Raw genomic sequence first — 26,371 nt, forward strand, 5'->3', positions numbered from 1 at the left:
AGCTACAAAATACGTAAGAATAAATTATCAAAAATTATAAACCACAACCATCGCAGGCTTGTGTTATCGATTTGGAGTCGTATATATGATTTTTGTGGCCTTTTAGTTCCAATTCAACATTCATATGTACATATTTATATAGCTTATGACACTCCCAGTAATGTAAGATTCCAACGGGGATCATACATCTAAATCGGTTCGGCCTTGAGCTGCTACCGTGGAACAAACATACATATACATACCCAGAAACATTACACTTCTTTTTGGGCAGTCGTGTAAAAAAACAAACATGTTAAGCGATACTAAAAAAAAAAAGCAAGCGGTAATTGATTTTTAAAATTCAGTGAATTAAAAACGGCAGAGATGAAAATTACAAAACTAATCGATACTATTTATCTTCATAAAGGCAAGGAGATAATACAGTTTGTAACCAAGTTCTTTGGGAATGAGTAGCATTTGTAAACTGAATCCATAATTCCATTATCGGATTAATACATGAGTTTGAATGTATATTTTTATTTTTCCTCTAAATCTAATTTTTTTTTTTTAGGAAGAACATGTTCTTGTAGTATTACTCTACTTTAAGTTAAATACAGTTGTACGAGTAAAAGTACAGAGTGGCACAGGGAAACAGGCCATTTTGAAAGTATTAGTGACAGCCCTGAGGAGCTTGTAGAAAGGTGGGAGAGGCATACTTCTGTGTACAACTACCTGACATTTACTTAATTGTAGACCAGTTGCTCAGTACAGAACGTGCATTTGCCGTGAAGGCATTTTACAAGAATCATGACAGTGTGCCTACTGCTGAACGGGAATTCCGACGTCATTACAATTTTGGCCGTCACGGTCGCGTTTCATCTTACCACGCCATCACGACGTGGGTTGAGGATTTCGAGGAAACGGGTTTAGCTTTAAAAAAGAAACCACCAGGAGGTCAATTTACTTCAGAAAACATTGAAGCAGTTCGGGCCTCAATTGGAAGGAGCCCACGACGATCAGCGAGGAAACACGTAGCAGCATTGAATCTAGACCGAACAACCGTCCGCCGAATATTCCACAGTGATTTGAACTTTCACCCTTACAAAATTCAACTTGTACAGAAACTGAAACCATCAGACTACGTTGTCCCATGAATTTCTATGGAAGTGTTTCAAAGTGCCGTGCGCAATCTCAGCATTCGCTTCCAGGAATGCTTATGTTCCAGTGGCCATCATCTTATGCTCATTGCTTTTAGAAACTGAAAGTTTTTGTGTTAGAACACTTAATGGCGTGATTTTTACGTTTTGTTTCCGACAATAAAACTTGTAAATTCATTTTCTTTTTTACTTTTATGAGAGTTACTTCAAATTTTTTCGTTTCCTTATGCCGCTCTGTATATATGTAAATTAATGTGAAACCTTATCGAGTTGCCTTTTGCTGAAATCCTTTTTTTTTAAATTTGTTATTTTCAGTGTAAATAGCTATATTTTAATTTTAAAACTAAATTTAAGATATTTAAAAAAGGTAAAGAATTTCATATTAAATCCTAAAGTAGAATCATTTTAATAAAATATAGTACTAACTGTTTAATTACCTTATAAATAAATACATATGTACACATACACATACATACATACATACATACATACATACATATATATATATATATATATATATATATATATACTCTCTCCATTCTGTTTACATCCGGAATCAACGCAAGGTATTACTTCAGAGGAGGAATGAGGATGATATGTATGAATGTAAATGAAGTGTAGTCTTGTACACTCTCAGGTCGACCGTTCCTGAGATATGAAGTTAATTGAAACCCAACCACCAAAGAACACCGGTATCCACGATCTGGTATTCAAATCCGTATAAAAGTAACTTTACTAGGATTTGAACCTTAGAACTCTCTACTTCGAAATCAGGTGATTTGCGATGACGAGTTAACCACTAGACCAGCACGGTGGAGTATACATATATATATATATACTGGCTCATTTTTTGTGCAGTTATAAATTAGTAATTAATTATTTTTATTAAAAGTTATTTTTTCATCTCGCATACTTTTGTTTGTTACTTGCTTCATTAACAACTTTCACAGATAGATCTTTGTATCATCGGAAATGTATGTTTTATTCTTTTTAATACGCGGTGTAAAAGCATAATTTAAAACATTAAAACTAGAGCTACGTGTATAGTATCTCAGTAATAAAATAAACATATTTATTTTTTGCTTCCTCCGGCCTGACTCCAAAGAAAGTTGTTCAGGAGGTAGAATGAAACTAGTCAATAACATATAAAGCGATTTGCGTAAGTAAAGAGAACATTAAATTATCACTGTTTACGCCGTTTAGCGTAAAGTCGTTTTTATTCCAATGAATTCAAGGTTATGGTGTTAGCTCATTTCTATCACGCATTATTTCATTGCTGTTTAATCTTAATGTATATATTAGGCTTAGTGTTTTTTTTAATTCTCAACCAATTTCAATATTGCCATAGTTCCTAGAAGTCTATTTCTCTTTGTCGGCTCTGATGTCATTTCTTCAACTTGCGTATTCAGATTATTTTTGTTATGTCTTCGGTCTCGAATTCCAACACGTTCTCTCTAATCGTTCTCGTACTAACTCTAAGACACTACTCTTGTTGCCAACACACACTCTCTCCTGTTCACTGCCTAGCCGTGGTTTCCCCCTCCTTTCGTTCACGCCATCTTTTCGGCAGATTTGACCAGACACTCACAATGTAAACACGTCTTTACGTTTCGCTCTCAAGATTTGTGCTAATCTCATCATCACCGCCATACTCGCATGCACGATGCGGTATTCCTGTGTCAAAAATATTTTCTAGTTCTACTCGTCAGTTTTTCGTGATTTCACAGTTTTTCTATGTTCGTCCAGCTTCGTTTCTTCGTTAAATTATTCTTCAAATTCACTGTATTACGTTTCTTCTGAAAGTGCTTCAATTACTACAAACTGCCATTTCTATCGACGTCGAATCTTCTCGAAACGCAGATTTACATTTTCCTCGATCCAGAATCTCCAACCTCGTTGCTACATATCTACTACGTATTAGTCTAACTCTACACCACGTCTCACCCCTGCGTTCCTGATACACCACGGCGGACTACGCTCAGGAATTTACTGTATGTATTCGTTTTACCTTCATTCACGAGTTCGTCTCTTACAAATATTTGTGTGCTACAGGCAAGTTCAGTTTATCATTATTTATTACGTTTACACAGTTATTTTATCAGTAAAAATTTGTGGAACATTCAGTTCATCGTACCTTACGCATTTTCACTTTCAAGTGTAGTTCACAAAACCATTTACTCACTTTAGTACAGTCACGACAGGTTACTTACATAAGGTTGAGTCTTTGTTCAGCTGCAACCTATTTCACGTGCTTTATTAATTTCAATTCTGTAGTTAAGATAATTAACTCTACAATTTAATCTTGTATCTCGTTAATCGCCGAGATTAATCCATTTCTATTCATGAACTGTGTTCATTACTGCTCTAAAATTAACCTAAAACAATTTGTTCCTGATGTGCAATTATGTTTTAGGACTTTATAATTTATATTTTTCAAGAAAGCTTACTAGCTTAGGAACTCTATTTATATGTTTATTAATTTCAATTGGATTATTGTAATTAACTCTTTTTGTCCTAGAATATTATTATGTCATTTTTCTACGTTAAACTAGAATTACATTTTAATATTATTTAATGCTAAGTTTGTTGGTCATAGATCAGGAAAGGCCAGTGCCAATTAAGATTTACTGTAATTTATTTTTCTAGTTAATGACATTTGTTCATTCCTAATTTTCAATATTACTGCATTTATCAGCAATGCAATAGTTTTTCAGACATACTATGTTTATTGATGTTATATTTTTCTAAATTTATAATTAAAATTAAGGTGTTTCATGTTCTCTTGTTTGCAGGCTTTGTTAAAAATGTGTATTTAAAAGTGTATATTCATGTATTTTTTCATTTAATATCATTGCTATGCTGATTTCATTTGATATTCTTATGTATCATTAAATTATGTTATTTTCATAATTTCTTTTTCGTTTTTAAGGTTATGATTTAACTTAAGTTAAGTTGTTTTTCTTTCTCATTAAAGTCCAATTTCTTTTGGCAAATACGAGCTGTGTTTTTTTTTAGTTAACTTTACCCAACAATCACATAAATAAATATAGGAGTATGCATACATTTTGTTAATAAATATGAATAATATTTTTATTATTATTCATTTATTAATTACAAATTACTAATATATACTTGACATCTGTATATAATACCTTTAAAACAAATTTCAAAGCGGATAACTTTTAGCAGGTATGTTTTATACATAATCTACCTCATTAAAGTATAATATCTGTGTGGCAGTATCTGTATTAAAGTATAATATCTGTATAATATCATCACATAATATATGTATGGTTTCATGATGAAGAAATAAAAAAAAGTGTAGTACACTTGTTGAATCCGTGTACGTTAAGTGATTAAGAATAAAGAAGGAAATATTAATTACTAGATATTTACAAATTGTGCTGGTATGATGTTTTTTAAAAATAAAGTTACTTTTGTTAAATTTCATCGCTTTTCGGATTAATTTTCATGCTACAGTAATGCAGAAAATAATAGGTTTTAAACGGTATAAAATTCATCTTTTCCATCAAGAGGTTTGTAAAATAGAACCTTCAAAAGCTAGCTTTCTTTTGTGTTGTCTACTATATAGAAAATAAATATAAATAATTTGTAATTTTTCTTAATGTAAAAATATATAAAATGAAAAAGATCTTACAAAATGTATAAACAAAGTTGTATTTTCGGTATCTCCGATCGATGCGTTTATAAATATGCGGTGTAAATAATTTTCACAATGTATTCTTAATTATGATTTAAAAAAAAAATTATTTTATTTATTTAGTATCTTCACGTATTCATTTATTACTTCATATGTTTATACTTTAAATAATTAACGTAGTTATATATATTTTTTATTTCATAATTAATTCTTTCTGTGTGCTGTAATGCTGTTCCGATCAAGCTTTTACCCAGTTATATACAATTTCTCTCGATCCATCCCAGAAAATTCCGGGGGACTTCCTCTTTTTTATCTGAGGAGTAGCATATATATCCATTTCTGATGTGATCATTATAATGTATTATTTATGACCGGAATAAAAGATTTATTTACAGAAATAACCTGTATTTATAACTTAAAAATCACGTTGACCTTTCTATTACCTTAAAGCATGCGAGTGATAGAATCTTTTACTCTACTGAATCTCTATACGAAGTCTGATAAAATTCAAATATTATAAGGGAAGCAACAGAAGGAATAAATGAAACTTTTGATGATTCAGCTGAACTCAGATTGTTTGTGTCCTAAACTTTACAACCCGTGGTACGAGTTGTGTTTGTTTATAGATCAAACCTTTATTTTTTCAAAATCTCGTAAGAGTTTTGCAAAATAATGACGTCACCACTATTAAGGCTGAAAGACCCCTAGTCTTTAGAGAACGTCAAACTGTATTACTGAGAAGCTTCTTAGATGCAAAATTCAGATGAAATTAAAATTCAACAACGGGTAAAAAATGATGACTTCTTAGGTATATTAGCGTGATATCTAAATATACAGTGATAAAAATCACTTTTACTTTTGAAGTATAAAAAACAGTGTAATTACATCGAGGAAAAAGAATCAACTATCTAAATCAATCAATAAATAACTGCTGTATTGCTCATAGTATCGACTTGAGAAGGTACAGAATAATAGCAGAAATCATGTTGATAAAAGACTTGTTGCTGAGTAATGTGATGACGGAAGGAAAAATAGGCGGTATGCACAGAAACAGTTGAAGAAGATTAACCGTGTTATTTTTAATTGTCTTTCATCTATTATTTTATCAAAAAATAAATGAAATATCAAATAATTACATTTTCATTGTTTTTTGAAACAGTAACTTACAACAATTTCCTCTATTCTACTACTACTTGGTTTTAATCTCTAAATAGTTGTGTTAAGCCAGTGATTCTCATGACCCCCAAAAATAAAAAAAATAAATAAAAAAATAATGAATGCTTTGCGACACCTCAACCACAACCCGATGAAACCTAGTTAAAACTAATTAGCTGCGTTGATAGCGATGGTATGAACATGAGCGATTTAGAGGTTTCAACTTATTGTGTGTGTACGTGCTCCTTATAATTTGGTCTGGCGAGCATTAGACACTAGTGAAGCGTCAACAAGTGCACAGATGACCGTGGTTCCGAAAATAAAGTCAAGAAAATATTCTCAAGAATACTTAAATTTTGGGTTTACCAGTACTGAAGTAAATGAAGAAGAAATACCACTGTGTGTCATTTGCTTAAAAACTTTAGCAGCAAACAGCATGAAACCTAATAAACTTAAACGACATTTGGAAACGCTTCATAGTGAGTACGTTAACAAACTCTGAGAATTCTTCGTATTAAAATTAAAATCATATGAAAAGCAAACATCATTTTTAAAAAAAAAAACTTTGTCTGTAAACGTAAAAACTTTACTTGCCTCTTACAAAGTTCATATAAAATAGCCAGATTAAAAAGCCTCACACCATTGGTGAAGAGCTTATTTTGACAGCTGCAATTGAGACTGTAGAAACTATGTTTGGAGATAATTTTGCAAAAAAAAATTGCAGTCCATACTTCTACCTATATCAGATGATACTGTTGCGCGTCTAATTGGTGATATAACTGAAGATGTACAGACATCATCAGTTTTTCGGGAAGTTGCGTGACAAATTGTTTTCAATTCAGCTTGATGAGGCAACAGATAGCAATAAAGATGCTCATCTCATTGCCTATGTTAGATTTTGTGATGGTATGTCAACAGTAAAAAAACTACTTTTCTGCAAACCGTTAAAACTCAAAGCAGTAGCGCTCGCATTATTTGCTATCTTAAATGATTTTACAAACGAGGCAAACATCGAGTTGAAAGATTGCGTCGGAATATGCACCGATGGTGCTCGTTCAAAGTCTGGAAGATTCCAAAGTATACAACACTTGTGAAACAAAAATCTCCACAGGGTGTCTGGACACATTGCATGATCCACAGAGAAGCTCTGGCTTCCAAAAAAATGAGTCCTGGTCTGAATATTGTGCTAATGACGGATGTAACCTTAGTAAATTATATAAAAATGAGACCCCTAAAATCTTTTCTGCATTTTATAAGAATCAAGAATTTTTTCTGCATTTTATAAAGGCATGGGTGCAGTACATCCTGACCCCGAAGAAGAAGACACCCGCCATATGACGGATCTAAACGCCACACCACTCCCTCCGTATCTAGCCTTGAGGAGCTTTAACGGAGGTCGTATTCAAAGGCCTCAAGACATATTCCATCTTGCCTCAGTCAGGATGCCACCGATGCGAATACCACACGTGACATTCCCATCGGTGTAAGACTTCTTTACAGATTCTACTGACCTAGTAAACCAAGTAAAACAACCTGTAAAAACCTAGTAAAACAATAACTTACAAACAACAAACACAAAAATACCTCACATTAACAAAAACAAAGTTTCAGTACATTCAACGTTACTATTTTATTGCGAGGCAAGATGGTTATCACATGGGAAATTTTTGCAACGTGTATGATTTAAGAGATGAAATCGCCATTTTTCTATAAGAGAAAAACCGACCAGAAGCCGAGACGTTTCGAGATGGTTTATTTGTTATGGAATTGAGCTCCTTGATCGACATATTTGAGAAATTAAATACTTGATTCTTAATTCTTAAACTCCAAGGAACAAATACACATATATTGGATGTAAGTGATAAAGTTAATGCTTTTTGTAGAAAATTGGAATTGTGGAGCAGAAATTTAAAGCAAAGAACCTAGAAATGATTGCAAATGTGGATGATTGTGTTAAAACTTACAAGGCTGAAGACAAAATATGTAAGTTGTTTTTGTAACCATTGAAAATCATTTGTCATACTGGCAAAGAATTTTAAAAAGTATTTTCTTGCTGACGGCAACTTGGTGTCGAGGTGGGATCTTCTCCCCTCGGGGGGGAATCGAGATGACAGCAACTTGGTGGCTAGTTATGAGTGGGTTAGGGATCCATTTCAAAATACTCCTGAAGGACTCTCAACTGCCGAAGAAGAAATCTTCATAGACTTCACAGCAAATGGCGAAATCAAAAGACAATTTAGTAGTAAATCACTCTGAATTTTGGGCAGGGGTGGATGAAGAGTTTTCTGCACTGAAAACAAGAGCATTTCATACACTATCATTTTCAGCAACATACCTTTGCGAAACTGGATTTTCTGCGGTGGCTGCATTGAAAGAAAAATATAGATCTCAGCTAAATATAGAAAAAGAATTCAGTTTCTACTTCTAATATTAAACCTTCCTTTAAAAAAACGTTGTTCTGAAAGACAGACCCAAAGGAGTCTGTCTGTTGGAGATTGGAATGCAAGCATTGGAAAAGATAAGGAAGGAAATATTGTGGGTGAATATGGGCTGGATAAGTTAATTATCTCCCTCTATGAATCATGAGACCACTAGCTGCACTGAAGGTGCAACCATATTGGAGAGATATCTGTTGAGAGCCAGACTAAGCAATGATTCCTGAAAGAGGGCAACAGCTCTTTCAGTAGTTGTTAAGGTCAGCAGGACTTAAAATGGCCACATCAAAATCACTCAATCTTCTGAGTACTGTGCATCTGAAAGCAATGAAAAACTACAGCTGCTTTTTTTCCAAGAAAATGTGATTCTCTTCATTTTCATGTAATAAAGATGGAGGCCTTTCCTTGGTAAAATATTCTGGAGGTAAACTAATCCCCCGTTTGGTTTCCAGGTGAGGGTGAGGACTACTAAGGAAGGGGTCACCAGAAAATTAAAAAATAACATTCTATGAGTCGGTGCATGGAATGTTAGCAGTCTAAAAATAGTTGGTAGGCTAGAAAATTTAAAAAGGGAAGTCTATAGATTAAATGTAGATGTAGTAGGAATTAGTGAGGTTCGGTGGGAAGACAAAAAACATTTGTGGTCAGGTGATTTTAGAATAATTAACTCAGTTTCAAATAAAGGGCAGGCAGAAGTAGATTTTGTAATGAACAAGAAGATAGGAAGAGAGTAAAGTATTTCAAAATACATAGCAATAGAATCATTGTAATAAGGATAAAATCAAAACCTAAGCCGACAACGATTGCTAACGTCTAAATAAGTACTCATGATGATGATGATGATGATGATGAGGTAGAGTGTGTATACCAAGAAATTGATGAAGCAGATACACACATAAAAGGGGATGAAAATTTAATAATAGTTGGAGATTGGAATGCAAGCATTGGAAAAGGTAAGGAAGGAAATATTGTGGGTAAATATGGGCTGGGCAATAGGAATAAAAGAGGGGATCGACTTATAGAGTTTTGTATAAAGTATAATAAGTAGTTTTAAGTACAGTTTTACAAAGTATAAATAGTTTAAAAATCATAATAGAAAAAGCACATGGAAAAAGCCAGGTGATACTACATGGTATCAGATAGATTATATCATGGTTAAGCAGAGATTTAAAATCTACTGGTTAACTGCAAAGCTTACCCTGGAGCAGAAATTGATAGCGGCCATAATTTAGTGATAATGAAATGTAAATTGAGGTTTAAAAACCTGAAGAAAAGGTGTCAGATGAGTCGGTGGAATTTAGAGAAGCTTGAGGAAAGAAAGTAAAGAAGATTTTTGAGGAGGAAATCGCAAGAGGTCTGAGTAAAAAAGATAAGGTAGAAAATGTAGAAGAAGAAAAATGGAAGAATGTTAAAAAGGAAATTCTTAAATCAGCAGAAGTGAACTTAGGCGGAACAAAAAGAACTGGTAGAAAACCTTGGGTTTCAGACGATATATTGCAGCTGATGGATGAACGTAGAAAATATAAGAATGCTAGTGATGAAGAAAGTAAAAAGAACTATCGACAATTAATAAATACTATAAACAGAAAGTGCAAACTAGCAGAAGAAGAATGTATTAAAGAATAGTGTTCAGAAATGGAAAGAGAAATGAACATTGGTAAAATAGACGGAGCATACAGGAAAGTTAAGGAAAATTTTGGGGTACATAAATTAAAATTGAATAGTGTATTAAACAATGATGGTACACTGATTTATAATACGAAACGAAACATCAATAGGTGTGTGGAATATATTGAAGAGTTATACGGAAGAAATGAATTAGAAAATGGTGTTATAGAGGAAGAATAGGAAGTCTAAGAGGATGAAAGGAGAAAAAAAATACTGTGATCTGAATTTAAGAGAGCATTAAAAGAGTTGAATGGCAGAAAGGCTCCTGGAATAGCCGGAATACATGCATAATTACTGCGCAGTGCAGGTGAGAAAGCAATGGATAGATTATACAAACTGGTGTGTAATATTTATGAAAAAGAGGAAGTTCCATCAGATTTCAAAAAAAGCGTTATAGTCATGATACCAAAGAAAGCAGGAACAGATAAATGTGAAGAATACACAACAATTAGTTTAACTAGTCATGCATCAAAAATCTTAACTAGAATTATATACAGGAAAATTGAGAGGAGAATGGAAGAAGTGTTAGGAAAAGACCAATTTGGTTTCAGGAAAAGTATAGGGACAAGGGAAGCAATTTTAGGCCTCAGATTAATAGTAGAAGGAAGATTAAAGAAAAACATACTTGACATTTATAGACCTAGAAAAGGCATTCGATAACGTAGACTGGAATAAAATGTTCAGCATTGTTTTAAAAAATTAAGGTTCAAATACAGAGATAGAAGAACAATTGCTAACATTTACAGGAACCAAACAGCAACAGTAATAATTGAAGAACATAAGAAAGAAGCCGTAATAAAAAAGGGAGTCTGACAAGGATGTTTTCTATCCCTGTTACTTTTTAATCTTTACCTTGTACAACAGCACAAGGTGAAAAGATAAAGATGCTTCAATTTGCTGATGATATAGTAATTCTAGCTGAGAGTAAACAAGATTTAGAAGAAAAAATGAACAGCATGGATAAAGTCCTACGCATGAAAATAAACAAGAACAAAATGAATGATGTACCACTGAATATAAAAATAGGAATAGAAAAGATTACAGAGGTAGAAGAATTTTGATATTTGGGAAGTAGAATTACTAAGTGGACGAAGCAGGAGCGACATAAAATACAGAATAGCAAGGCAAACGAGCTTTCAGTCAGAAATATAATTTGTTTACATCAAAAATTAATTTAAACATCAGGAAAACATTTTTGAAAGTATATGTTTGGAACATAGCTTTATACGGAAATGAAACTTGGATGATCGGATTACCTGAGAAGAAAAGATTAGAAGCTTTTGACATATGGTGCTATAAGAGAAGATAGTTTATATTTGGAAAAATATAGTTAAAAAAGAGACAAACTTATAGGCCACATATTAAGGCGTCCTGGAATAGTCACTTTAATATTGGAGGGTCAGGTAGAAGGGAAAGATTGTGCAGGCAGGCAACGTTTGTAATATGTAAAACAAACTGTTAGGAGTGTAGGATGTAGGGGATATATGGAAATGAAATGACTGGCACTAGATAGGGAATCTTGGAGAGCTGCATCAAACCAGTCAAATGACTGAAGTCAAAAATAAAAGTTAATTATTAAATGCATTGTGCAGTACTGATACAATACTATTTATAAGAGTAAATGTGTATTTTATTATTTATTATGTCAGAATATATTTTGTTTGGTTTTCCTTTCAGTAAATTAATACGTTTTTTTTAAATATTTCCTTTTCGATATGCTCGCGCCTCTCATTTAGTGTTATCACACAGGTTGAGAAACACTGTTCTAAAGGGTTATAGCAGGACGGGTGACTATTGCCTAAAGAGGCCCTTGAAGTTCTACTCTGGGTTGGAGGGGGTCATTTATCTGGTGCTGCTGTTTTTCTGAAGGTAGATTATACTTTCTCATTGTTCATCCTTTTTCATTGTACTTCTTCTTCTTCTCCAGTTTGGGTTTGAGTCACACGTACTTGTTAGGTCTACACTGAGGAAGGAACTATTGAGAAGGTGCAACTTGAGTCATCTGTTGGGGTGGTCTGCCTATGGTCAGGGACCACAGATCAGGGACTCTTTTTCCTGTCTTTCGATTGTACAATAAGCCTAATGACTGAAGCTGAAGCGCTTATCAAGTAAAGATAGGATTACTTTATTATCACCTAATAACTATTATTTGCAGATATTATTACTAAAAATAATGTGATATGAGCAATGAACTAAACTGCAGCTGCTGCTGGGTATATAAGAGTATTATTTATATGTAAGTATTTTAATATAAAAACCAAATTCACTTATTTAACAATAGATTACCTGTATTATCAGAAGAGACTAAACCACGAAACAGTCCCTTGTAGTTATAACCTCTTTGTCTAAGTTCTTTATATATATCTTTGGAATTCAACGGAAGGAGCTTAGAAGCCGAATCGGGTAGCTTGACCCGTTTTAAATCAACCATCTCTTTATTTATATCCCCAGGTGCGTAAACTCGACCGCTAACGATCGCTGCTCCTCCTTCAACGACTTCAAAGGTACCACTTCCTTTTTGAATCATTACAACAAATTCAATAGAGCCTATTAAACAAAAAAATTTAAGTAAATTAGTGTCTACAAATGAAACTTGGACTCGGTTGTTAAAAAAATTATTGTTATTAATGACTGCAATGATTAATAAACATATGAAAATAATAAAAAACATCAAAATACAATATATCAAAAGTCTGATGATTTGGCACAGGCAGGACTATAAAGTTTATTGGTGATCAGACTCTATTGTCAAACTGAGGACAACAGCTCTGGCCGCGAGGATAAATCTACAGCGGGCCAGGGGCCACTGTGTGATACAGGTAGATGATCTTGTCACACGTTATCGCTTGGTAAGAAATGACCTCTGTGCCGCTATCAAAAATTTGAAGGCGGCGGCCTGGCACAAACTCATTAAGGGGCTTGACAACAATTCATGGGAGAGGGCTTACCAAATAATGATGAAGAGGCTTGGCCGGTCCTTTCCTCGGCTGACCCGAAGGCATGCACTAAGGGCGGTTATGGATCTGTTCCTCTGTCGTGAGGAGTGTTGCACGAGAATGGAGTGTCATCATGAGAACAGATTCACGATTGGTGAGCTCATTTGGGCCGCCAGGAAGATAAATATCAAGATACTTCCGGGGCCGGGCTCCATTCCGGCAGTAATCGTCAAGAAATTTGTAGAGGAACACCCGTGGACCGTCCTTGTTGTCATGAACGGGGTCCTACGGGGGTGCTACTTTCCAGGCTGCTGGAAGGGAGCCTGGCTGGCTTTGATTCCAAAGCCAGGAGCCGGCGGCAGTGATGGTCCTAGGTAATATTTGCCTGCTAAATATCATGGGCAAACTCCTAGAAAGATTGCTTGCTGAACGAATAAGGGCCGAGGTTGACGCGTCTGGAGGTTCTCCCCCAATCAATATGGTTTTGTATGGGGGAGATCAACCACTGACGCGATCAAGCATGTTCTTGACTGGGCGAGGGACCGTGCGAGCGGCTCCAGGCGGAGGATACCTTTGGTTGTCCTCCTCGATGTCAGGGGCAAGTTCAATAGCATTTCATGTCCGTGGTAATAAACGCAATGAAAGATCGGGGAATCAGTGATTACTTAATCGCCACTATTAATGATTACCTTCACGACAGGTACGACACTTGCAACCGAAGAAGGACAGGAAGAACTAGAGGTGTTTCGAGGTGTTCCACAGCGTTCTATCTTGAGGCCGCTCCTGTGGAACCTCTCATACGAGAACCTCTTGGGAGGAGCTTCCAGGGGACGCCCATATCATCGGCTATGCGAACAACCTGGCCGTGCTGGTTGCAGCCGGTTGCAGCCAGCACAGAAGAACAGGTCTAAGAGATCGCAAATAACGCGATGGAGATGATAAATAATTTACTGGACGATAGGGGACTGAGCCTGACCCCACATAAGACTGCTGCCTTAACCTTGGTAGGTTGAAGAAGAATCCGAGATATGGTCATCACGGTTAACAGGGTAAGGGTTGCCATGTGTCAAACACCTCGGCGTGTGGTTAGCAAAATCTGGTTTGTTTAACGTTCACCTGCGGGAGGTGACCAAGAGTGGAAAGTCGGTAATGAATAACTTGAGCAGGCTTACGGGGAGGCGAATCGGTCCCAGGCAAAGTAAAAGAAGAATGATACTGTCCCTTGCACTATCTGTTGTATTGTATGCTGCACCCGTCTGGGCATATGCACTTTCCAAAAAGAGAAACGTGAGGATGCTGGCATCTCTACAGCGGTGGGCGGCCATTCAAATCGTTTCAGACTCGTTACAAAATGACTTCAACCACTGCGATAGAAGTTATCGCGGAAATTATACCCGTTCACCTGAGAGCAATGCAGTTAAAAAGAACGCATGAGGGCATGCCTAAGGGTGAGGCACGCAGATTGGCATTGGAAGAATCGCAGGCGAAGGGGGCTGAGCTCCCCTCATAGGTGAGTGTGGACCAGGAGACTGATCCCCAGAATAGGGCCATGGGTTTGGAGAAATCACGGCAAGGTGGATTAATACCTTGCCCAGTACCTTTCCGGCCATGGTGAGTTCGCCTTTTATCTGCATCATTTTCGCAGGAGGGAGTCCCCGGGGTGTATTTACTGTGGAATCGAAGGCACCCCGGAGCGTGTGCTCCGGGGTGCTTGCCGTTTTTGATTGCACCAGATGGGCTGAAATCAGGCGGGGAAACAACTTGGAGTCGCTGACTCCGGGTAACATCACTGAATTTACGCTCAAAGGAAAGCAAGAATGGGTTGCTGTAGGAAACATGGTCACGCACATTTTACGATCCAAGGAAGCTGACAGCAGGATATAGGGTGCTGATTAGACAAGCCGAAGACGAAGACCTCTAAACAAAGGACCAAGGTGAAGATTTGGGACTGGGGAGCAAGGGGGGGGGCGGACAGGTCCCTCTGGAGCCGTCGTTTGTCCGCGCTTGCGTGGATGGGCGACGGTAATGAAGCACGGGGACTCTAAATCCCCCGAGCTCAAAGGCACCTCCCGGGGCTGTGTAATGCTTAATTTTGGGTCCGGCTCCGGGAGGGGAGTTAGGTGAGGTGGTGGTTTATTTAGTATGGCGCAGGCACACATAGGCACATTAGCAAGATCTCTCGTAACCTGTTAGCCCAACACGACGCCCGTAAATGGGATTCCTCTACCTCACCTAAAAAAAGACTGTAAACTTCATTGAAAATGTTTAATATTAATGAAAAAATCTCTAAACATAGGTTTTTTTTTCTTAAATAATTGCAATTCCCGTTAAGAGTAAACTTATTGTAGTTATAAAAGCGATTAATTTAGATTGAAGCACAAAGCAGTGCCAAACATAATTAAATAGCAAACATGAGTATTAAAGCTAACAGATAAGAACGCGGTAATTTCAAAAAGTGCCTGAATCAGTGCTTTCTGTTTGTACTAGTCATTGTTAAACAAAAATATTTGTTTCATATGTTGACAGTCTTCATGATATCTCGATACTGTCGGGATTGCATTCTTGTTTCTTCTCTGAAATAGCAACAGCTATAAACGTTTCTAATGTGTATATAACACCACTGAAGTTCAAAATGTCCACCGCTGAACAAGATACAAATGAAAAAATTTGTGTTTTGCTTAAAATTAACTTCCGGAGGCATTAATGTCGCTTGAAGAAGAATATGGTGAAACGTAATGAAAAAATACATTTACGAGCGACTCAACGTTACCGTGACGGTAATTTTAGTATAGATCATGATGTTCATAGCGAGTATCGGTCTAATATGACAAAATTATGAAACGTGGAGCATATTCCAAGAATTGTTGGAAGCGGTAAAAGAAAATTTGTGGCATCAGATGTTGGTATATCAGTCGGAAGTTGTTTTTTATCTTTTTCTACTTCTTGGGGTAGGACCTGCTTTGAACACGAGCACAACCACAATGGAATCCATTTCCATTGTGGTTGTGCTACCACACAACAAAGCAAGATGAATAAGCTATGTGCTAAATTTCTATAAATTTTCATTCATAAGATACAAAGGCTTTATTGTCTGTTTTTCATATTATGTTAAGAACTGAACCGTGCACAATGCCTTTACCAGCCTTTATCTACTCAGCCGATGAATATGTAACGCTATTGTTGCAGCGACTGTCACATTTACCCCTGATCCGTAATCGATTCGTTGACGCGGCATTAAACTGCAGTGAAACCTATTTCATTACGTCCGACTACTCAGAACACGGTGCATTACAATCGATGAACTTAGGTCTGATGCGTGGAGTCACACGCATAAAATAAGTGTAAATGTAAGCAGTTTTAATATTATATAACTAAATTAAATTATAAAAGGAATTTTTATTAAGTTCAAAACAAAATTACAAGAGATTCAGAATAAAACACATCGAATGAGTAATTTTAAGTGGAGAAGCGTTTTGCTTAATGTTCTTTGCATAATGCTTAAATGGCTTTTGTCACCTGAAAAGATGGCATCGATAAACGATCGGTACAAGTACTTGTGTTTTACACTTTGTATTATTATAGATTATCTTAAAGACATGAAACTGCAGAAAATCAGTTTTAAAGATCAACACACTAACGATTAAAATAATAATGAATATTGTAAAAACACATAAAATGAAAATAAATAATAACGTTAATTATTCGCAAATCATGGTACTAAACAAAAAAAAATTGTCTAACTTAATTACTAAAATATAAAAGTGGAATAACGGGATTTTAAATATGAACAACAAACGACACAGGTCCATCGCTTATAATTAAAGACAAGAAGAAATGAAGAAGTTAAGTCAAATATTTCTTTACACAAATGTGAGAAATCAAAAAGAAATGCTCTTCTGCGAGAAATATTCTTCGCATCACGTCAGAAAGTATGTCGAAGAAAAAAAGTGCCAAATGTGCTGAACTACCGGATACCAGAATAACAGACCGTAGAAAAGACGCTATTAAGTGAAAAAATTACTGATGTGTAACAAAACAATTAAATTTAATTAAACATAAAATACGAGTAGATGAATTTTTAATGAAATAAATGATAACAACAATAAATAAACTTTCATACCGTCTTTGGGAATATTGGTTGCTCGCTGAAAACGAACATTTTCAAATACTACTGGAACTTCTGTGTACAATTCACCTCTCATCATACCAAACGTTTCCCAAACGAGAACCTTAAACACAGATAAATAAATTAAACTGTATGGATCGTTCAGAAAGATATAAAACGATAATTATATTAAAATACGGGTAAATAAAACGATAATTAAATTAAAATATTAGTAAATTAATTAAAATATTCACAGTCGAGAGCTACAATATACATCTCCTGAAAGCGAACATGTGTGCAGTTTTGGAATATTGTCGGGGACGGTAATAAAAATTTTTTTATACTATAATCCTCACAGGTAGCCGTTTTTACGGTAGGCGATTCGTCCATTCCGTATTCATTACTGGTATTAAGACGATCCTGTTAAATTAACTCCTGCGGCTAAAGTGCACTGATAACATAAGTATTCAAATCTTATCAGTAAGTGTAATTTAAATATACACGAGTACTTAACTGTTTAATCTTGATCCCTGTAGTCTTATAAAATAGTCGTAATAATAAGTAAATTGAGATGATGAATCGCCTCTATTTCTGTTAATTATAAATAATCTAATGCAAAGTCGATAAAACTTTTAATCTGTATTATGCTATTATGTATTATATGTATTATGTATTAAGCTTTGATCTAAACTGTTAAAAAATGCCAACAGCAAAGAATTACAATCAAATACAAAGAATTACCATCGATATTATCATTCTACGGGAAAAATTAATACACTGAACGTGGCTTTGGCCGTCGGGATTTTAACTTACTTCACATCCTTTTGAATGTTATTTCTTGAGATGCTCCAAGTGTTGCAGAACCGCCTGTTTGTAAGAGTCGAGATGAGTTGTAATAGTTTATGAGATTCGGTTAACCCTCTAAGCTAGGACCCTTTAATAATATTGATAACATGCCTGGTAGCGCGTTATATAATAAAATTATGCGACCGTAATCGGTAGGCCATGTTTGAAATTTTTTTTAAAGTCGTATCTGAAAATATTTGTTTAAATCTGTCATTTATCGTTATTGATCGATGTGCCGTTCATCGATATAAACTGATTTTAGTTAAATGAAGAATTAAAAATGTATATATATATATAAATATTTTTTTTTAAATTCTGTTGATGCACTTACCTACTTTTTCTAATACACAAAAAACCACAAAAAAATTAAAAAAAAACCTAATATTAACCTGATCGCACAGCGATTCGATGGAGCAATATTTACTATGAATAACCAACTCGATTCAGCGATAGGTAAAATCATATAAACTAATTTTCAATTAGATCCGTAACTATGAAATATAATTTTTCCCGAGGTATAGGATAAAGATGTCACTTATAACAGGAGAGAAACTTAAAATCGAACCACTACAGAGTAAACGCAGTTGTGATGTGTAAACTTTTTGAATGAAATAAAACAATTAAAACGTAGACTAAATTAAATTTATATTTACTTTAGCAAAGGCTTACACGTTTACCATATTTTTACAAAAGATGTTTGAAGTGAGGGCCTTGCTAAGCGATGCGCTTTCGTGCTCGAGTGATGAAATTGAGTCACCTGATGCAAAATGTTGTCGATGACGTCGATTTCTTGTCGAATGTTCGCCTTCGGTTCATCGATAATGAGAGAATTCGATTCGTAAAACCCATCCTTCAAATATCCCCGAAAGCGACTAGTTAGATCTGGGCACCGTGAAGGAAACCGCCCTATCGCGGTTGCCTCCGCGATAGGGTGGTTTGGATTGTCTGTCCTCAAGTTGTTACACGGTACGGTTTTAAATTTAAACCGTGAAGAATCTTACTCAAATATGTAAATTTTACACCGCATTATTGTAGTAATTTACGTATAGATTATTTTGGACCGGCAGAAATTCTTCTTTGAATATCCGGTACGGCCTCTGGAGTCCTAATGGAAGGTCACCTATTTCGTTTCAGGTTTGAAACCGACCCCGTTGTATGCCATCTTTTAACCGAATCATGTACGCTAGTCTTTGCTGGACATTGGCATTCGGAAATTTTTCGCGAATATTTGACGCGTTTCTTGAAAGGATCCAGAATGCACAAAAGCTTCCGCTATATCAACCGTTTATTCGATCGAATAAAAGCGTTTAGAAAAACACAACTGCAAAGAATGAAACTATACTGTACTGAAACGCGATCGGTTTACAGCTGACAATAAACGAGAATACTAACATACACAATCGATAGTGGTGGAAATAATAGCAGCGTTAAAGGTGACGCTCTAATAACTGCGGTTCGAACCGGCTCGATTCGGTTTTAAGATGCTCACCCGGTGCTTTTTTCACACACACATTTTCTAAGGATTCTTTATGTAGTTTAATTTTAAAACTAAGAAATGAATGTACACATTAATCAGAGGGTATGATAAATAGTTATCCTATTGAACATGCAAAAACCAAAAATCTGACAGAAAACATAAAGGTAAAATAAAATGCGCGAAAATGTACAAAAAATGATCACAGAGGCGATGTTTTAAAAAATGTGTGAACAAAAGTGTGGGTGCAAAATGTCCTAGTAATATAAAAAAACGTATCGCTTAAAAAATTAAGACTGAAGAGAATAATCATCCGCAATAAATCATAAAAAATCTACGGTAGATAAAAAATAAGTTTAACAAAATGAAAAATTAATTAAAAACAAAAATACTACCTCAGGAAAAAGCTACTGGGTGGGAGAAAGATGGTGATTTGTGAAAAGGTTCCAAAATATAGGAGTTAGAACTGAATAAAGCTTTACCGAACAGTAATCTTAGGCCAAATGGAAACATCAACAGGATGCGGTAGGAATTAATCTACACAGGAGGCTATTATGCCAAAACCCACATATACTCTAAGAAAGTGCTGTGTTACGTTGAATAAGTCCTAGCTTTGCAATAATTACTGCCGAGGGCAAACGTTCAACGGCCACGAAGGAGTTACCTCGATAGTGTCAAAGGCGGAAGAGCTTAGAAGTCTGAGTCTGTGAAAGAAACTAGGAGCAAGGATTCCTGAAGAAGAGCAGCACGTCTTTCAGAAATTATAGTGCGGCTAACAGAAGAAGACACCGAGTCGGTGTTATTTTTTTTAACCATAATTAAAAGTTAGAAAAAAGAATGTATATCGAATTATTGTTTACACATTATCTGCAATATTAATACTTTTTACATTATTTTGTTCAGATCTTGTTTAAACAATGAGAAAAGCGTCATTTGCATTTGCAGAGAACCAGGGGAAAACACAGTTTTTTCGCCTTTTTTCTGTATATGAAATTTCTAATCTCTGCAACTTGAACACAGCGATCGAGTAAAAGTTTTAGTTAATATAATCAAATTATGAAATTCTATCTTTACCTTAAGTTTTTAGGCTTTTTCGGTACTTTACCTCCAAATGCAGTCAGTAATCAAATAGAAATAAATTCTCAATAGCAGTAAAAAAGCTCGCAAAGAAATTCAAAATGTAGCTATTTATAAGTTTAGAATCGTATTTATCGAGATATTTAAAAAGGTATTTATAAATATTTAGTTTAATTTACGATTCACACCATTGTTCGCGCGAAGAGTGAGTGAAGTATGTTCCGCGCTTTCGTAATAATCTAGTCTATAAATACATAGTTTAAGGTAATAATCATTAATTTTCGCCTGCAACAATACATTTTTCCTTTTTACAAAAGTAATATTTAATATACTTCCGTAATATTTCATTCCGAAAACTAAAAAGTAATAATGAATGTCTGTCGACGGCAATAATGTACGCTTCGTATCGCACAGAACAAAAACGGACCTTAAATGTATTTTTAGTATCAACAAAAGTTGCATTTACTACAATTTACTATGCGACTATCGTAAATATAAGTATCAGAAGTACGATTAAAGTACTTCAATTAATGATTACATAAATGTTCTTCATAACTCATATATTTGTTGTAGAGTGCATCATTATTATTGTGCTTTTTTATTTTGTTTTAGCTTCATCGAATCGCTGTAAGTAAGTAAAATTTATTATATGTAATTATGTATTACGATTTATTTAATATATGCATTTATATATTTAATTTAATATATATTTTAATTATATAATTTAATATATGTAAAATTCATTACAATAACGTAATAACGTAGTCATTACAACGATGATGCTTGGTTGATGTTAACACAAATTTGATGACACAATTTTTGCACTGTTTTTAACACATTTTTTGCAATAGATTGTAAACAAATTATTTCTTGTTATTGTTCTTACTGTTGTTGATTACCGATCGTTGTGGCTCAGCTGGTTCCCAGGCACGTTATAAACACAAAGAACAGGAACAGGAAACTCGAGTGAGAGATCTCATAGTGTGCTACACGTGTGTTTTTCGCTCTGCTATTTTTGAGTGTTTTTTGTAGGTTTTTGGTTTTTATTTTTTTGATTTGATGTTACGGAACTGTCGGTGGAAACTTGTTGGATACGTATAATAAAATTTGGTGATTATTGGATAACGGGTTAATGTGCTATTTTAATTTTTGTGTTTATCCTATATAAAACTATAGTGAATTGGACATATTTAACCTTAAATACATGAAGAATATTTCCAAGTAAATTATCATGACCATACAGGTGAGTTATGTCACTGTTAATAACGTAAACAAGGACTTTCATAAGTTTACTCTTGAATGAATATATTCCAAGTCCAACGAGCTTTATAAGGGGGATTTGTTTTTTCCATCTATCTCCCTATCCTTTCCCTTCACAACCTTTTTCCCCCGGATCTCCATCAATCCGGGTATTCCAAAAATGTTGGTGACCCCAGGAATTTTTTTTGAACCTCCCAAAAAGGCCCTTCCCCAAGAAAGGTCATGTGAGGTATTGTTGGATGAGATTTCGTGTGCTGACTTCAAAATAAGTGTTGAAACCAAATTGGGACGTTTCTGGAAAGAGTTGGGGGAGTTTCAAAAAAGACCCCCCCAACATAGGTAAGTTGGGTATCAAATTACTGGATTTTGGGCCCTAAACTCGATTCTGATACCAGATTTGGAATACCTCCAAATCCTCCAATTCCTCTTTGTTGGAAAGAGATACAGACAAAAAAGGAATGGATCAACGATTTGATCCTTTCAAGTCCAGTAAGCCGTTAGGAAGACCGCCCACAAGAGGAGAACAAGAAATAATGAGTCCAGAGGAAGAATCTCAGGGGTTGATGACGCCATCTACCAGCATGGAGTCGGTGAACACTGCTGAAAGAATTGAAGAACGAAGAGGGCGTGAAGTCAGAAAGCGACAAAGAGCCCCAAGCACAGAAGACAGAGAACCTGAAGGATAACTAGTTGGGTTAATTACCGAACCAGAAGAGCTTGCTACTACGCTACATGGTAACATAGACAAAAATAATAAGAAGGAGGTGAAACAGATTGAGAAACAATTGTACGGCTTAGTGCGGTAGATTACGGATTTTACGTCATTGTTGAAGAAAAGGTCCGTTGAGAAAAACACAACTGAGGTAGCTACGCAGATTGATTTTCAGGAAGATCGTGAGGGTATGCAACAAATGTTAGATTAAGATCTTGGTGAGGAAGAGTTGACTGAATTGTTGCTCTGGAGGTGGCCGGCTGAGACCTATAAGTATGCGGTAGATTGTAAAGATCCATGCTTAGAAATCGAGGATGTAGATCCGGTGGTGGTTATTGGCCTTACGTCACTGGAGACGCCGTTTGTGAACAGTGTGTATAGGATGATACCTAATTTGAGATTACACTACGGTAATAAAAAACTTAAGGCAGGGCAATTGGTGGCTTTCACGCCTACCACTAAGGTGCTCATTGGTGAGGATTTGATGGAAGCTGAGAAGACGATATACGTAATAGTTGCGGATTCAGCATTAGAGGTACGTTGAGTTATAGCTGACATGACAAACTGTATTGGTAGGATTTTTCAAATGGGAGATAAGTTTGTGTTTGGATCGACTGGTGATAAGACAGGAGGATTATTAAAGAAAATGATGGAATATGTAGGCAGGAAAAAGAAAACTGCATATAGAGTATATCTTGAGATTAATCCGAGAGCGAGGTCTATGGAGAGGCCTCGTGGTGCTCCCTCAAAGACTATTGCAATCAAAGCGCAAGATAGGAGCTACGCTGACCTCTTGAAAATGTCAAGGAGGGTGTAGCGTGTGAACTGCTGGAGATCATGTCTGTAAGAAGTGGGCAGGCAGGCGTAGTTCTAGTCAAGATAAAGCACGACGGAAAGAAGGATGAGGACTTCCAAAAGAGAGTCACTGATGAGGTGGTAGGGGTTAAGATTTCCCGTTTGGACCGAGAAAGATACAAGAGGATTGTAGTAAAAGACATTGATGCGTTAGTTACTTCCGATGAGATAATTAAATCCGTGGTCACAGCTACAGGGCTGGAGGCTGAGCAGTTTCAGGGCATGACACTTTGAGAGACATATGGCAAGACAAACTCCGCTACGTTGTTGGTACCCGCTGATACGGCTGAAGCCGTTTATAAAAAGGAACGCATCAAAATTGGATGATGTTATGTAGAGTGATGTTGGGTACAGAAGTTGAAAGATGTTTCAGATGCTGGTCTATGGGGCATAGGGCGTCTAGATGTGATGATCCGGATAGGAGAAGGTCCTGTTTTGCTTGTGGTAAGGAGGGACATTTTAGGTCGACTGCCCCGAAAAGTCTAGAAAGATAACTGATAGCAGTGGAAGCATGGAGTGCTCTCAAACGCAAAATGCTTAAGATACTGCTGACTAATGCTAATAGGAGTGATCTCTCACATGTTGACATCATTGCGAGAGAGAATAAGATGGACTTCATAGTGACCACGGAGCCTAACAAGTATACTGTGGCCAGTAAATGTGTGGTGTGCTGATGCAGCGGGTGATGTGGCCGTCAAGGACGTCAATGGTAGTTATGGATGGAGTCTATTCTATGGGGATAATGGCATGGTTGCAGTTGAATTTGCTAATACGCATATAATACGCCTAATTGTCCGGATAGACAATTAGACGCAGGCAGAAGATAAAAGAGACGACCACGGGGGGGGGGGGGACAACCTGCCATGCCGGACTTTCAGCCGGTAGGTGGGGAGACCCCTTAGAGTAAATGGACACTATCCTGAGCCGAGCTTTATTTAATTGTTGTATGTCCGGCCCAGGGGAGTAGGGGGGAAAAAAAACAGGAAACTCATTGCCACAAAGCATTTCACAATCTCATCCATTGCTGTAATATTATTTTTTTATAAAAGATAACCTTTTTTGTACGGCCAACAGTATTTCATAGAATGGGATTCATATTTTATCCATTTTAATGTACAAAATATTTTAAAGATAAACGACTTCAACGTAGACTCAATAATAAGCTTGGGTAATAGAAATAATGCAAAATAAAGCTAAGTAGGTTTTGGTTTACCTAAAATTACAGCGCTTTTATTTTGCTTCCCTTTAGCAATTTTCTTTCTTTCCAGGCAGTGTAACCTATTAATTTGCCACGTTGCTCCCCATCACCGTCCGTTCTCTTCGCTAGACCGCTGTCTAGCAGTGTCTCTGCTCCCCATCACCTACTCTTATTATTTAACTATTCCCTTTTCTCTCTCCTTCTATTAGTGTTCTATTTAAATATATTATAATTTCTACTCTTTCTCACTACTTGGTTCGTTCTTCTTTCCGTTTCTTAATCACTCTTTGAGGTCAAGCACGTGGACTTTTTTTTTTCTTCTTTAGCCTCCGGGAATCATCTCAGGTATGACTTCAGAGGATGAATGAGGATGATGTGTATGAATGTATATGAACTGTATTCTTGTACAGTCTCAGGGCGACCTTACCTGAGATGTGTAGTTAATTGAAACCCAACCACCAAAGAACACAGGTAACCATGATCTAGTATTCAAATCCGCATAAAAGTAAACTGCCTTGACTAAGATTTGAATCTTAATACTCTCGACTTCGAAATCAGCTGATTTGCGTTAACAAATTAACTACTAGACCAGCCCGGTGAGGTCGTCTGTTAACCTAGTTGGTAAAATAATAATGTGTGATTCGAGGTTTGCTGTTACGGTCTTGACGTGTTAGTCGGTGGTGTAGTTCGGTAAAGCATTAGCGTCTAGCTGTCTCATGTTTATACGGCGTCAATTTTTTTTTTGATTAATTAAACAGGGCTGCGGGAGTTGAGCAATTTAAGCCTAGTCTAAATCTCTCTGGGTACGTGTTAGGGAAAGTCTGGAAAATTTTTTTTCGATTGCTGTTAAACGCTATTACTAATTCCTCCCTCGTTCTCCCACGTTCACTACCTCTTCACAAAACCTCATCTAAACTACTAAATAACCTTTTACAAAATTAAATAAAATAATTAAACATTGTAATTAAAACTATATAAAATTAACTAACTTTAAAAAAATTAATACAATTACTAAACTATTTATATTAATTTAATAAAATAAACTAAATAAAAAACAAAATTAAATAAGCTAATTAATTAAATTAACGTATATAATATTCATCATATAAATAAAATGAACTTCAGTGCTTCAGACGAGATCAGATGTGGGCGTTACCGATTAGGACTCGATACCGTTATCTCTAGCTCCTTATCGGAGTTCAAGGCCCTACACGTTTAAGTGTGGGCCAACACAAAATCAAGCAGGAGATAAAGGAAAGCAGGGCTCTCCTTCTCAAAGTGACTGATGATCGCTTGAGGAGATGGTGATGGTAGTGGAGGTCTTGTGGTGGTGGAAGCTGCCACTCAGATAAGGAAGCAGGGAAGCGACGACCTACGTTCCCTTATTTCACAGGGGATGTCAGATTACGAGGTTGTGAACCTTGTCTGTAAGAGCTGGCCAACGAATTGCTTCGAGAAGTCGGAGCTTGTGAGATGCCAAGACCATTTCCCAAGATGTGCAAGAGGGCGTCTCGCTTGCCCTTGGAGATAAAACCTTGGTGTCAGTTAAGTCCCTCTGGCTGGCTTTCGGCAATACCCAGAAGGCGACCGAGGCGCTTCTCATACGCTCCACGCAATGGGAAGGATCTAAATCGGGTGGGTCAGCTGCCGTATCGCCAGACGGAAGTGAGAATCAAAGTAATTTTGATGCTGGGATAAGGGCCACCTTGCCTCTTAAGTGCAAGGGCCCTGACCGCTCGTCGCTCTGTTTCAACTTTGGCAATGCCGGCCACAAAAAGTACAAAGATGCGCAGCCTGCGAAGCTATCAGCCACAAGACTAATAGCAAAATGCCATAAAAATAGGAAATGAAAG

The 26,371-nt window shown here is 36.1% G+C and overlaps 1 protein-coding gene across 1 annotated transcript in view; it reads right to left on the reverse strand.

Annotated features, from left to right (window-relative positions):
- Positions 1–26,371, reverse strand: part of FASN3 (Fatty acid synthase 3) — a 280,712-nt gene that overhangs the window by 156,418 nt on the left and 97,923 nt on the right. Inside the window, exons 15-16 of the mRNA XM_075362162.1 lie at positions 17,112–17,220; positions 12,342–12,602 (exon numbers count right to left, since the gene is read on the reverse strand). Of these exons, the coding sequence (XP_075218277.1) occupies positions 12,342–12,602; positions 17,112–17,220 (370 nt within the window). The remainder of the gene's footprint in view (positions 1–12,341; positions 12,603–17,111; positions 17,221–26,371) is intronic.

Source organism: Lycorma delicatula, chromosome 4 (genome assembly GCF_047948215.1).
Source record: "Lycorma delicatula isolate Av1 chromosome 4, ASM4794821v1, whole genome shotgun sequence".
Taxonomy (NCBI): domain Eukaryota; kingdom Metazoa; phylum Arthropoda; class Insecta; order Hemiptera; family Fulgoridae; genus Lycorma; species Lycorma delicatula.